Raw genomic sequence first — 15,268 nt, forward strand, 5'->3', positions numbered from 1 at the left:
CCTGTAGATTTTGACACAGTTCCACATTTACAACATAACTCTGTGAATGCGTCAAAATCGTGTGCCTCCTCAGGGGTGGCGTAAGTAGGAGAAATATCTTTCTTTTTTCTTGTTTTTTTTTATCTTTCTATGTGTGCTGCATTCTGCAGCACACATACAAAGAGGAAAATGCAGCTTAAGATTGTTTTTGTGCAAGAAAGTGCCCCTTCCTGCACATAACAATTCTGCCAACAACGCAGACACCCTTGCACGATGGTGTAAGCATGCATGCATTGTCACACGCCAGCTAAATGTCACCGGCCCTTTCGAACTGGCCTAGTACAGTGCAGCAAGAAGCCTTGCAGCGCTGCCCTACGCCAATTTCTTGTAAATAAGCCCCCAGTCTGCAGGCACAATATGGATTCATTTGGGTCAGTGGGGCCATACAAATGTTGCAAGTGTGCTGTGCAAATGATTTTAACATTATGTTTTAATAATATAAGAAACAGGAATACACAAAAGCTCAATCATTTGCACAGCATCACGAGGAAATGGCCATAATGAATGATAAACATAGATATATGGGCCACAGGGGCCAAATGAGAATAACTTTGCAATACCAATCGCAGTGATCTACCAGTGCAAAAGTGGCGTTTTTGTAGACTGATACATGATTACAATTACTGCAGTGAACTTTTGGTGCAAATGTCACTTTTATACCGGTTAGTCAGTGCCAATTACATCAGTGCCAAACTGCACTGCACTGGCCTCCGAACATTAGATGACTTGAAAGAAAAGTCTTCTAGCTAATGATGAAATTCATATTGCTCATCTCACCTTCTTTTTGTACTAGAAAACCCCTTCACCCAAGAACATGAAACAATATGCGCAGATGGATGCAAAGAAATGAAAAAGACTGTACCATCACAGCAACACCGAGGAGAATGAGTGTACTGTGTAAGTAGGAGTGTTCATGTTTCGGGATAGTGCAGTCTGGATTATTAATGATTTCCAACGCCATCTCTTCCTGTAGGGAGAAAGAGAAACAGAAGATAAATGACAGTCCTGGAATCCAGAGTATAGATATCACAGACCAGTGCATAGAGATCGTGCACCTTGGTCACACTATGGCAAACTACAATTCTATGGAGGTTCAAAAGACTCCCTTGGGTCAACGAGCCAACATGCTCACCTAGGCTGCGCCTGTGTGTCTGTGGAGTGGTACTGTGACCTGTGAAGACTTGGATAGCATTTTAGCAAACCCTGATGACTTTTCTCTGCTCTCTACTGATGAAGGCTTAATCCAGAAACACGTGTCTAGAGATAACAGCACAATCTGCACCAACTTTGGTGAAAAACTACAGCAACTTTGAAGTAAGTGTACTGCATTTACCAGAATGCAATGGGGAGAACTGTGCTGGGATGAGAGGCAGAGTGCCCCCTTCCCCCTTACAATTCTATGGAGACCTGCAGTGTATATGCTAGTGGTTCGTTTAGGCAATTTGTCACAGTGCTTTCTATTAAGCATGTTTTGATAGGAGAACATTCAGTATTGAATCACTTACTCTTTGCAGACTGTTAATTTGGCTATCCAAGGCTGTCAGTGTAAAACTGCTATTTATTTCTCATTTTGAAGTAGCTTAGGGCTTTTGCAAACAGGCTGATTCATAGAATCGGGTCATTTACGCATGCAATAAAGGCTTTTTACATTTATCAAACCCTATTTTGCGATTCTGTAACCTGTTATCGAATCGCAAAATGGGTTTGCAATTCGGTATTTGGAAAGGGCGTGCTTAGGGCATCCCCTCCAAATACTGAATCGCAGTGGTATGTATGAATATTTTCTGACCTTTAATGCGGTCGCAAAACATTCGCATTTTACCACCAACTTCAAGTTGGTGGTAACCCATTCGCATACCCCTTACCCTTTGTGAATGTTTGTAAAAGCATTTTTTTAAGAGCAGTCAGTAGTCCATTGCCTGCTCTTAAAAATGAAAGGAAAACGTTTTGTAAATCAGGGCCTTTTCCTTCAAGGAAGATTGCTTTATTTAAAAGAAATCACAGACATAACAGGCCACCATCCCTGTGATTTTTGGGATTCCTAATGGATTGCTAATTACGACCTGCCTCATTAATATTCATGAGGTAGGTCATTTACGACCCACTGGGAATAGCAGAAAGTGTTGAACACACTTCCATACATACCGTTTTGCGATTTCCTAATTGCAAATTGCAAGGATTCACAATTCAGGAATAGCAAAAGGTGTCTTCATACACCTTTTTTTAAAAAAAATATTTTTATTGCTGCATCATTTCGTTGACAATTACAATTATATGCTTAAGGTTAGAAATCTCTGGGAAAATAGCAGCTACACAAGGACTGCTTCGTGTTGTGCCAAAGAATGTTGGTTTGGAATGCTACTCCAAGCTATTGCCAGTGGTTAGCCCAGTGGCGGCTGGTCAATTTATAAAGCAGTGGGGCTATCTATCAAATGAAAGGTCATTAAACATTAGTAAGGACACATACAAACACTCACACAAATGCTCACATAAACACACACTGGTGCACGCTTGCAGACAGGCACAAAAACAACATGAACATATTCTCACACAATGTGGAAACTTACCTGGACCAGTGAGCAGCGCAGTTTCCTCTGCACATCGATTCCCAACTTTCAAATAAGGTGCCAGAATTAGGTTATTTTTCCTTTTTAATGACTTCTGAGAGGGCATAGGGGCACATCTGGCATGCTGCACTGCCTGACCCGAGTGCAGCATGTCAGATATGTATTGCACCTGTGAAACACATGCGCAATACAGTCTTGGGAGCCCTCTTCTGGTGCAGGGCGATATTGCAGTTTTTACATCTAAGGAAATGATCGGTGAGATCATTTTGTTACATATAAAAGCTGTAACTATTTTGAGACATAACATATCAGTGCAACATGATTGTTAGGGGTCACCGCCCTTTTGGTCCCTATGGAGAAGCCGCCCCTGGGTTAGACGTATTACATGTATTCCTCCCTTCATCTTTGGTGTGTTTAATGTACCACCTAAGTGGCAAGGGGATGACCACACCTAATAATAATAATAATAAAATGTATAAAGCGCCATGGTTACACTAAAAACAGTGTGTCCCCGCACTGTGAAGACAGATCAGATATCCACCTCAGCTAACAGGTAGGGTAGAGGCGAAACCGAGAACCTAGCATTATTTCGGAAAGAGGTAAGTGTTCAGTTTCTGGAGGAACCTCATCTCCGATGGTTCCATCCTGAGCTCAATCGGCAGAGCATTCCATTGTTTGCTGGCCAAGTATCTGAACGATCTGCCACCCATCCGTGCTCAATAGATTCGGGGTACCTGGAAGAGCATACTTCCTAGGGATCTCAGGAGTTGCTTAGGCTGGTGCACGGTCAGTAATTTTTGGAGGTAAATAGGACCCTTTCCCTGCGCAATGCGCTGAACCGTACACATAGTTTTAAACACAATACGTTTGCGGATGGGTAGCCAGTGCAGCGTGGTTAAAGTGCGTCTCCCTGAAGACTTCCTTGAGAGATTCAATGCGAGTCTGGCTGCCGCGTTCTGTACGCATTGCAGTCGATGTAATCCTTTCTTGCCCAAGCCAATATATAATGAGTTCCCGTAGTCTAGGTGGGGTGTAACAAGGGTGTGAATCAGCGTCTTCCTGCTGGTTGCAGGGAGTAAGTCCAGAGTTTTTCACAGACTCTTTAGGATGCCGTAGCATTTTCCGGCTACCCCTCTAGTGTGGTGTTCGAAGGATAGATTGAAGTCCAATCTCACCCCCAAATTTTTCACCTGCTCCGAGGGGCAGGGGGTAGGCCCCAATTCTGGCGGCCACCACGCTGAGGACCAAATGGAGGGAGCTTTCCCTATCACTAGGAGCTCGGTCTTACTCACAATGAGGCGCAGGGTCTTATGCTCACTGTACCACTGGAACCAAACTACACCTGACTGATGAGGCCCAATCAGGGTGAAAATGGTCTTTGGTTGCTTGCATTCCGGTTCAGGAAGGACCTGGTCTGGCAGTTCGGGCTAGACTCCTCCTATTGGAGAAGGCTCATGACTGATTTGCACATAGCTGGGTCCAAACTGAGGTGGCATGGTGGGCAGAAAAATGATGACTTGGAAGGCTACCCGAGCAATTGCCAGTATGCCACTGGTACGCCACTGTATACTACGCCACTCTACGCCACTTTAATCCACTCAACTTCACTACTCTACTTCACTCCACCCCACTTCACTGTTGCCACCTAGTGATTATTAGGAATATTTAGCTGAATGGATTACAATTGATTGTATTGTGTTGTGATTCAGTCGTTTCAAGTTAGTGGCCATCATTTTCACTCCGTTTTCTATTTTTTAACACTACATATCGTTGGTGATGTTTCTCTATGGACATGTGATCAGGGTCTTAGGGTCAAAACACATTGGAGTTTGTGTCACATTAAGATCAGAGAACTGCAACCTTCCTGAGTGAGCTCTTTCATTAGTTTGGATTCCTTACCGGTATGTATATTATTAATTTAAATTAGTTAAGGGTTAGGATTAGGGCAAATTATTTTAAGACACTAGTTTCAGCTCTTTTAAGGATGAGGATGGTCTAATGCATATAAATTAAATACTTTGAAGGGTTGGGTTAGAATTGATAATTCAATAATTACAAATTAAGACAATTATTAATTAAGGGCCAGTGCTAGATACATATTTACTGAACTGAATTATAGATTAAAAAGTAAAGAATAGGATTCAGTATTTATGTTAATTTAATTTATTAGGAAATGTTATAGGGCTAGGTTTAAAGTTGATATTAATGTTACTTTAAGATGACTTAATAATTACAATGAAATTAAATTAAATTAGGGAAAGAGTGTTAGAATTTGGTTCATATTTTTTTATTTGATTAATTAATTTAAAATACTTGGGCGGGTTCATAGTTACATTTAATATCAATTAATTATATAACATAGTAAAGAATGCATAATTCGATACTAATGGAATTAATTGAAATAAATTAAAAGTTGTGGTTAGGGTTAGTTATTAAAAAATTACGTTTGAATAATCAAAGGTGAGGGTAAAGTTTGCCATAGTAAAATTAATTAAAATATTATTCATTTAATTAAACAAGTTAAATGTAGGTTTAGAGTTTAGGTAGTGGGGTCAACACAGAGGAACATACATTAGGGGGCAGATTTATGTTGGACTTGCACCACGTTTGCGTCACGCAACAGCGGCGTAAACGTGGCGCATCCCTGCGACCCATTTACAACGTGACGCATCTAGGCAGATGCGTCATGTTGTAAAGCCCTGCACCACATGTGGGCGTTCCGGTGCAGGGTGGGCGTTCCGGGGCAGGTGCCCCTCGCAAAACTGGCTGAGTGAAATCTACAAGATTTCACTCAGTCACTTTTAGGCCAATGCTGCGTCAAAACCCTGTGCCTGCTTGAAGCAGGAGTAAGGTTTGACGCAGCATTGGACAGATAGGGCACCTCCGAGCCTTCCTGGAGCTGCGTCGCGCTTGCGACGCAACTCCAGCAATGCGCCACGCATCTGTGCCGTTTTTGCCCAATGGTGCGCCGCATTGTAAATGCGGTGCACCATGGTTGCGGAGCTGCGGCGCACAATAAGTGGCGCATCCCTGGGGATGCGCCAGTTATTGTAAATCTGCCCCTCAGTGTTTTAGATGCCTCTTCAGCTACCCCTGTCATTCTGACGCATAAACCTCTCCTTTCCTGCCCTATTGCCTTGTATTCCTAACAACAAAGAAAGCATTATGGACGGTAAAATTGAGAACCAAACAAAAAAAAAAAGAGTTCCGAAAAGTGTGTAATATGTTTTCAGATTTATCAGTGAAATTCTTTCAGTGGTGGAAATCTAAGCCTTCAGTTGACAGAGGCATGACACTAAAAACAGTGAGCAAACTCCATACAAACTGCATGCACAAATAAGACTTCTGTTGGATTCAAAGAGAAAGCGTATTCTTTAAAGAAACGCGAAGAGCATATATATTACGCGCCATAGCTGCTGAGGAAAAAGGTAAAATCGACAGTCTGAAAAATATTCTTAAACGACTTGCCTTCACTTTCCTGATTTGGATGAACCACAGAAAAGAAACAAGTGTGCTAGGCTTGTTCCAATTAGTGCCAAATGATGGTTGTACTTTACAGGTGTGGGTGTTTACCCTCCAAACCTCTTGCACACCATCTGTGTTCAGAAGTAAATAGCTTGTGATCGCCACAAATCTGGAGATACCCGAGACCAGTGACCTCGAAACGAAAGCCCTGCTCATGCCAGGCCCAGCCTTTTGAGCCAGAAAGGCCCTAAGGCAAGGGCAGTGTTGACGGTCCTTGAACCACTCACCTCATCCTCATCCCAGCTGTACAGGTTCCACCACGTGACATCCTTCGCTCGCTGCCGCTTCCACAGCTCCAAGAACACGGTTGCTGAAGGCACACAAAACATGTAAAAATCAGCACAACCTGTAGCTATGTTTTTTATAAATTGTTTCGGCTTACGAATGTAAGCCACACAATATAAAAAACTTAATATTACACAAGTCGAGAACATCACTTGGCAAATTCTGTCAACCTTATCTCATTTCATACAAGTTTCATATTTATAAAATATGAAGACGAACTAATAACACAGATGAATGAAGAACAGTCAGCTACCATATGTAGAATTGGTCGATCACTCCCATCAACTCAATACCAAACCTGCGCTTCGAACTTGACCTTATCTGCTAATTCTCCTTAAACTAAAAGGTATTGGTCCAAATATTCAAAATAGCCCACCTAGCCACCACCGTGGACTAACACCTCCTGCTCGGGAACCCAATACCTAGACTAAAAATGTATTTAAACAACATATACTTTACAAACACGATGTTGCAATCAAACACATTAGTTCATAGATTAAGCAGACAACCCTGGCAATTAAAGTTCTCTTCTAAAGTGCCAACGTGCTTAACCAAGCATTGTTTAATAATTGTGTCAGACTCCAGAGCTATACCTAACTCTTAGGAGATTTCAAATAACCAAATTAATCCAATGATATATATAAACAAATTCAAAATCTCATAGTGATTTCCTCAGATGCATTTACCTCATGTCTCACCCTCCAAATGTATGTGTATTGCGGCTTGCCACATGATTCAGAGCCGTCGCGCTATAGTAAAATACCTTCAAAGATAATACGATAGCACCCAAGTTTATATTGTGGCACAAATAATAGCTGAAGACTAAAGGCCTTATTATGAGTACGGATGGCAATGGGACCGCCGTACTCGCGGTGGCAGTCTGACCACCGCCACACTGCGGGTCGCTTGCAGTATTCAGAGTTTGGTGGTCAGACTGCCACAGGACCGCCATATTCACCAGGGATCCAGGATCCCACAGCGGTCGTGTAGCGGAAGGGGGCAGCTATATGCTGGTGGTGCTGCTGCTGCTGCACTGCTGTACATATCATAAATTGCCTGTCCATAGTCCCTTTCATGGTGATGAGCTCACCTTGAAAAGGGAGGCAGAGAGGCAATTTACGAGGCCATAACAGGGTCCCCAGACGCTCCTAGGGGTGCATGCAGGGGGCACATGTTGTGCCCCCCCTAGAATTGCACCCCACTTCCGGCACGTTGTGGCATGCTTGCCATACCGTGCAGGAACGTGCTGCAGGTGCTGCCACTGCAGCGTCTGCAGTTAAAGGCTCACCTATGAGCCTTATACAGTCACCGCCGTGAGACTGGCCGCAGCACCGCCCGCCTGCCATGGATTTCAGTTGTAATCCAGCAGGCGGAGGCTTGACATTCTTGGCGCCTCTTTTTCAGGCCGATAAGAGGACCGTTAAACTTGTAATAAGGCAATAAATACCTACATTGACTTTTAGGTTCACACTGTGAGGGGTAGAGTCAGATGTCAGCTTATTCATGGCTTGCAATCACATAACTTTCCAAGATGCATAAATATTGGAAGCCACTGGGTTGAAGATGGATTCACAGTCAGTTTAGCGGAATATATTCATAGCAGGATTACAATGGTGTATGTTGTACTTCTTAAAGAGCGAGCTTGGGGGCATATTATCAAGGACGGCGTTAAAAATTATCGCCGGTTTAGCGGCAGTTTTCTGCCACTAAACCGGCGATAATGGGCTTGATAATATGCGCTTGAGAATTCCAATAGAAGTCCATTTTCTGGTGTGAACATGGGCTTCAATTGGAATTCTCCAAGGCATTTTATCAAGCCTATTATCGCCGCTTTACGGCAGAAAACTGCCGCTAAAGCGGCAATAATAGGCTTCAATACCCACATTGTACTGGGCAGACAGTAAAGTCTTAATCCCGTACTGTTCCCAGTATACCAACCTGCAGTTCATGAGTTTCCCCCCAATACCCTTCCTGAGGTCCCCCTCCAGAATGTCATTCCGTCAGTAGGCTATAGTGCTTTTCATGCATTTCCTATAGGGATTCCAGTAGTTAATGCATCTTCTGTGACCCTCTTCAACTCCCCTTCTTTTTCAATTTGACACAAGTGTGCCATGTATGGCCAAAGTAAGAAGTAATTGAAGAAATTAGTATAGTGACAGAATATGGTGGCCTATATAGCATCTGACAAAATATCGTCTTCTAAATATCGTTTACAAAAATATCCCCAATGAAATGTACGTTTTTGTAAACGCTATTTAGACCACAATATTTATGTAAGGCAATATATTTGGTATCAATGCTCTGACATACAACCTTATTTTACACTGCACTGTGACTCGTTAATCAATCTGTCATATACCCTATAAATCCATAAATGCAACTTGATGTTCAAAGGTTTCTCGTGCAGAGGTCAATGGCATTGTTTGCTATAAAAGCATGGCTTTCATTCTGCTCAAAGCATCAAACTGTATAGAAGAAACATTCAGTGAAGGCCATGCTGGCGCCTCATCCCACAACAACCTTGATCGTTCAGCATCAAGTAACTCCCATTTGAAAGTAACCCCAAATATGGCCTGATCACGGCATCTGGAGTTCCTTTCATGTGGCAAGACAGATTCGAAACTGAACCACTACAGGCCCCGTACAAAACATTATCTTGGCACATGAGAGAACCGCTTAAAGCGCTCTTGCAGTTAGTACCACTAAGAAACACTTCCTGATCCCCACTCCAGCATCGAAATCTATATGGTAAATGCCAGGATTTCTTAATGTATTCTCTATCCAATTTTTCATATTTGTCTGCCTACCTTTGTTCAAGACAATAGTGAAACTGAAAGTTTGTGACCGGGAGAGTGATTCGGCCATGGATTAGCCACTCTGTGGATGGTAAATCAGCCACTGTGAATGGAAGCCTGTCCAGTTTTTCAGTTTGCAGCGTTGTATATTCAGCTCCCCTTTGTGCCATTTCTATCTGTATATCAGTTAGATTGTATTCTGAAAACAGAGACGTACTATTTATAAAACGCCAAGGCACAAAGCCTGTGCACAAAGATTGTAGCGTCCAGCTCAATAACATAATAAAACGTAACTGTGATTGGCCGTGTTGTAGTATGGCTAAATCCTGTTCCAGTATGTCAATAGCAGAAGATACAATGTTTCCCAATGATTATACTCTGGAGGGCAAAGTTGTTAACCCATTATCCACCACAGCTAAAGCTTTTTCTAAGTTTATACAGTCTATTTCCCGTATTCTTTCTGCAGGTTTTTGTTGAGAAATCTTCCAGATTTCATTATAGGCAGCATAAATGCCTGCATATATGATACATTTTTTACGTTGTTTCCTAGGTCCTAGTAAAAAGTCCCTAATATCCATGTCTTGTGAGAGTAAAGGTAAGTAAAGTTTTACTTCTGCAAGTGTTGAAGTTTCTAGCCATTCTAGGCACAACTTCCCAACTCTGTAGGATGTCACTACCCCTGGATGTTTTCTCTGTACATAACGTGGATCTGGCCTATGCATACTGGGTCCCTTGGTGATGGGTAGGAACCGTTTATGACATGTGTTCGTGTCTAAAGGACAAACCACCCACCCCTTCCAATTTGGGTCTGATCTATTGTACTTTAGTACGTCATCAATTGTTGCCCCTTCCTTTGGAGAAGAATTCTGCCACCCCTGTGATGGTCTAGGAAACTTTGGAGTGTGTAGGTCCTATGTCTGTTGCACAGTATCATTTAAAATGTGCTGTGGAATTAGGCATGCTCTAAATAGTACCTCTGTACCCTGGACTTGCCAGTTTTTTGAACCCCAAAGTGATTTTGAGTCAATTTCGTCTTTCCATAATTTGAAACCCTGTTCAGACAATTGGGCCAAAAAGGAAGCAGAGTAAATCTGTTTAGTGTTTGTCAACATAATTTTCAGTGCTGATTTTGGTACAACCCTATAATAAAATGAGGCTGGATCTGTGGTGTTAAACCCTGAAAAGTATGCAAATTTCTGTGCAAACATTTGTGAACTACTTTTTGGTGGTATTGAGCAATGTTCCCAGTGATGGTCCTCAGATACACTCCTAGGTTAAATGGATTTGTGCAGGAAATGATGACCAAAATGTTGGTAACAGTACAATTTGTTATAGTCTGATGAACCCTCAAACATTTCATTATTAGAAAATGCAGCAGTTTTCTCTAAATCAGACAACATGGTATTTACTGTTTGTGTCCCAATCATCAGAATATGTACTGAAGGTAATGAGATCACTTAGTGAGATTTTAAATACATGATTAATTTTTTTATGTTCGGTCGGTCCGGATATGTTGAAATCAACCTTGTCCCATACTATACCATCGGGTATAGGAACAGCTATAATGTTCACTGATGACAAGTCTCTTTGTTCACGATGTGATGATGGATGTGACTTCAGTAGGATGTTGAGCTATTGAGCTGTGGAACCTTGTTGAAGAAAGTGTCCATTGATAAGCATCTTAAAAGTCAATACTAAGCCTAGCCAGAAAAAAAAACAATATACCAGAAATTACCCAGTGTTCAATCTAAGGTGATACAGGTATATCTTTTGAAGTAAGAGAAGAAAGTTCTTTAATTCTTGCTTGGATGGTGTTTTGGCTGGCATCGTTTCCGGCTCACTTGAATCCAGAGAAAACATATCAAAGTTAATGAAATAGCCAGAAGCTGTTCGATCAATTGTAGGAATTGCATTCGGATTAGTTGAAATGTAATTTTCCTCTTGACGAGGCATGTTGATGTAGACGTCTGTATTCAGTCTAATTGCAACTTGTGAATTATTCTGATTTTCATTTTGAATTTGAATGCCATGTTCAAGTGGAACAAGTTCCATAACATTGTTGCTTAGTCCTTCATTCCTTACAGGTGGCTCTTCAAACGTGATGAGTCTTTCTGTTTGAACTTCTTGGATTGTAGCTAGAGGAGGGCGTCTGATACAGCAGAGTCCATAAGGCCTACTGTTTAGTATCGGCTACAAAGAGTAGTTTGATTAAGTCGATTGAGACAAATCTTTTCTCCTTTTTTCCAGCAAGAGGCTGAAGCAGCACAGTTCTTGTTCTGCGTAGTGCAGGAACTGGTACAGGTTTTCTGTAAGAGGGTCAAAATTCCTATTTGTCCGCAATTTTTTCTCTGACCAGATCCCCGACTTTTGGGATCCAGACAAGTCTTGCCGTGACTACCTTGACTTCCTCAGTGGCGGTCTGCTTTAGATGGATATTGCTTTGTTTTGTCCTGGATTCATTTAGATCCTGTAAAACAGCCAAACGATCATGGATATCAAATGGTGTTTTAGCCGCCACTGCGCCTTCACAATCAAGATTAAGTACCCACATTTGTGTCCCAAAGAGGACCTCATGTGGAGTGACACCCCCTGGAGAGCTTCTTGGCTGGTTGTTTAATGCCTGCTCTACCCCATAAAGGTGTGTGATCCAACTACCGCCCTTGCCTAATACCCTAGCTGTTAAAGATTTCTTTAAGTCCCGTTTTCTTCTCTCCACAGCTGAATTTCCCTCAGGATGGTATGGAGATCAGAACAGCAATGCTACGCCCATTCCTTCCATGGCCTCTTTGTAAGCCCGAGAGCTAAACGCAGGGCCGCGGTCACAGTGTAATGTGCTAACAACGTATGTATCGATAAAGACTCGCAAATATTTTATAACAGTTAGAGCAGGGATCTCCAAACCGGTCCTGGAGGGCCGGATCCATGCCAGATTTTTTGGATATCCCGATTGAGATACATATAGTTATTTGAAAAATCTGGCATGGATCCGGCCCTCCAGGACCGGTTTGGAGATCCCTGAGTTAGAGCATGAGCAGAACACTGATGCCATACCCATAGGAATCTCGAGTATGAATCCACTGCTACCATGATATATCTGTAAGCCGCAGTGGTCTAAGAAAACACATGAAGAGGTTTGTCTGACTTTAATATTGGCGTCTGTGCCGTGCGCGCCACGGTGGAGCCCTTTATCTGCTGGCAGATGTTGCATTTCAAGACATAGTCTTTAGTTTGCTTAGATAACCCTGGCCACCAATATAGCTGTTTCAGTAAAGAAATAGTCTCTGTAACGCCTGTGTGCGCAGAGCCCAAACCCTCATGTGCAGATATTATTAAACCTTGCCTACGAGCCATATTTGGTATTACTCTACCCCCACTCCAGGAATCTGAGCATATGGAATGTTTTGTGCACCTAACTTGTAGGAGTATTTGAGTGGAACTTTTTTATGTACTGCTGTGCTGCCTTTGCGTGATGCGATGACAGCTACTATAATGTCTCCACCTATTCTCGTTTTTTAACGAGTCAGCGCAGCTACAGAAGCCGTGTGAACAGCCCCCTTTGCAGCTTCATCAGCCAATTAATTCACTTCAATGTGAACGGCATCACGTTGATGACTCAGTGTATGGATCACGTGAGTCCTTGGGAGCTCGGATTTCGACTCCGCTACCTATTCCCATAACATTTTGTGTTTAATTGTGCCACCTTTTGTGTCTTTAAACCCGTTTTGTTCCCAATGTTGTAAGTATTCATTGTACTACTGTACACAGTAAAAAGAATCACACACGATTAGTGTGGGGAATTCTCGATCCGTATTTACAAGTGACAGTATAAGTGCTTTTATTTCTGCCAACTAAGCTGTGCAGTCTCCTAGAAATTGTGTTTTTGTGCAGCTAGGATGGAACTTGCCATCACGCATGCGACCATTAACGATAGCACACGCTGAAAAATATTGCTGCTTACTTGCCGGTTGCAGAGAACCATCAGTATAAATAATATATTCATACTGATCTAGAGGCCAGATTTAGGGCCTCATTATGATTGCGGTGAATCCGCATACTCCGGGCCGGCGGAAGCCACCGCCGTCCCAGAGTATGTGGATTCACCGCTGCAGCCACATAGAACACCCACCACCAGATTAGGATGGCGGTGGGATTGCGGATGGACCAGCGGCGGACTGCAGGTCCGTCCGCCACTGATCCGCGGGGAGGGGAGGGCTATTTGGTGATGGTGTCTGCAAGACACCGTCAGCCAAATTAGGATTTGCACGGAGACATGCTTTTCCGCGGCGGCTTTTCTGCCGTGGAAAAGCATGTGGACTTTGGCTTTTGGGGGCCCGTTGCGGGCCCCCAGGGTGTCGGGGGGTGGGGGGTGCACATGGGGGGTACCTATGGTACCCCCCAACATTTACATGCACAAAGCGGCAGGCACCGCGCGGTGCCTGCCTCTTTGTGCATGTAAATGTAATACATGCATTTTTAACATTGCGGCGGGTGCAGCTTGAAGCTGCACCCGCCGCAATGTTAAAAATAGAGGATGTGACCACCACCCTGGCGGTCACATCCTAATCTGCATGGAGGGACCGCCGCTGCCCCTGCGGACGGTCCCTCCTTCTCTATGGTGGCGGACGGACTCAAGTCCGTCTGCCATCATAATCGGCCCCTTAATTTGGTAGAGGATATTCTTGTTCATATTGCAGGAATGCTTGTGTTTTTAAACTTGGATCAAATCTGTATTCAACATCTATGGCAGTAAGAGAATTATCCCATTGTATCCATCTTGGATGTAACGCTTTCGCAACTGGGATTACCAGCCTTTGTAACAGCTTCTAAAGCTGGTACCAGAGTTACCACAATAATGCGTTTCCCCTGAGCCAGTGCTCTTTCTCTTGCTACAGCAGTCTGAACTACTGTCAGGACTTTTTCTGTTGAAGTGAAACGCATATCTGCATTTGTGTACAGGTGTGATTTGTAAGCGATTGGTACAGATTCTCCTTCATTGAAGGTCAAATAAGTGTACCCGCATTGACCCGCGATTATTCGGATCACTAAGTGGCATACGTTTACGCATGTTTGTAAGTGTTTGGAAGCAATCATGTCTTCCTGGAGAAAACGAAGAATATGAGTATGTTCTTGTGTCCAATCTCTGGTTGAAAAGTCAGGTTTTATTAAGTCATAGAAAGGTTTTACCCTTTGTGCGTAATCTAAAATGTATGTCCTGCCGGAATTTAGGAATCCAAGTATTGTTTGTAAAATAATTTAAGATTTTGGAGGACGGAACACCACACATTTTTCCAAAAAGTTAGCTGTCAGACTTTTGCCTTCACTTGACAGCTTATATCCCAAAAATAGGACACTGAGGTGGGCTATTTTTTATTTTTTTAAGTTGAATTTGTGGCACTCTGCTGCACATCTCATAATAATGGTGCTTACCCTGGTCAAGTGCCTCTCTAAGTCGTCGTCAAATAAATATCATCCACATAGGACAACGCTTCTTTACCAAATTTCTGAAGTAACTCTGTTACTCTTGCTGAAAATACACCCAGTCTGTTTTTATACCCTTGTGCTAGACGACAGAATTGTCATTGAGACCCAGCGCACTGAATGCTGTCAGATACCTGCTTTCAGGCGCTATATTTTTGCAGAAAAATCCATTTGAAATATCAAGTGTTGTTTTGTATTTTTTGCGCACAATGTTATTTAATAATGCAGCACTATGTGCATTTTGGACAGCAAATGTCTTTGTGCATGAGTTTAAATGTCGGTAATCTAAAACTAGACAATATGTATTGTCAGGTTTAGTGACAGCAAACAAAGGATTGTTCATTGGAGAGGTACATTTTTCAATGACTCCCTGGCATTCAAGTTGATCTAAGATCTCCCTGACCTTTTGTTTGCTTCTTGCTTTATTGGATATTGCCTCTGAGAATTGAGTGAAACGTTTAACAGGATCACGTGGTAGGTTAAGTTCTCATCCTACCCTGCGTGATTTTTGTACAATGCCGGAGCTTGGGCTACTGCCCACTCCTGTATATATGTATATTTAAGGTGAAGGGGAACGTT

General features: G+C 42.7%; 1 protein-coding gene across 5 annotated transcripts in view; it reads right to left on the bottom strand.

The window, feature by feature from the left end:
• The window catches only part of ANO9 (anoctamin 9), a 586,191-nt gene that overhangs the window by 177,047 nt on the left and 393,876 nt on the right, over positions 1-15,268 (bottom strand). For all 5 annotated transcript variants that reach the window (XM_086957696.1, XM_086957699.1, XM_086957698.1 and 2 more), the window contains 2 exons: positions 6,359-6,441; positions 902-1,006 (listed from right to left, as the gene is read on the bottom strand). In XM_086957696.1, the coding sequence (XP_086813822.1) occupies positions 902-1,006; positions 6,359-6,441 (188 nt within the window). The remainder of the gene's footprint in view (positions 1-901; positions 1,007-6,358; positions 6,442-15,268) is intronic.

This window comes from Lissotriton vulgaris, chromosome 2_1, assembly GCF_964263255.1.
Source record: "Lissotriton vulgaris chromosome 2_1, aLisVul1.2, whole genome shotgun sequence".
NCBI lineage: Eukaryota > Metazoa > Chordata > Amphibia > Caudata > Salamandridae > Lissotriton > Lissotriton vulgaris.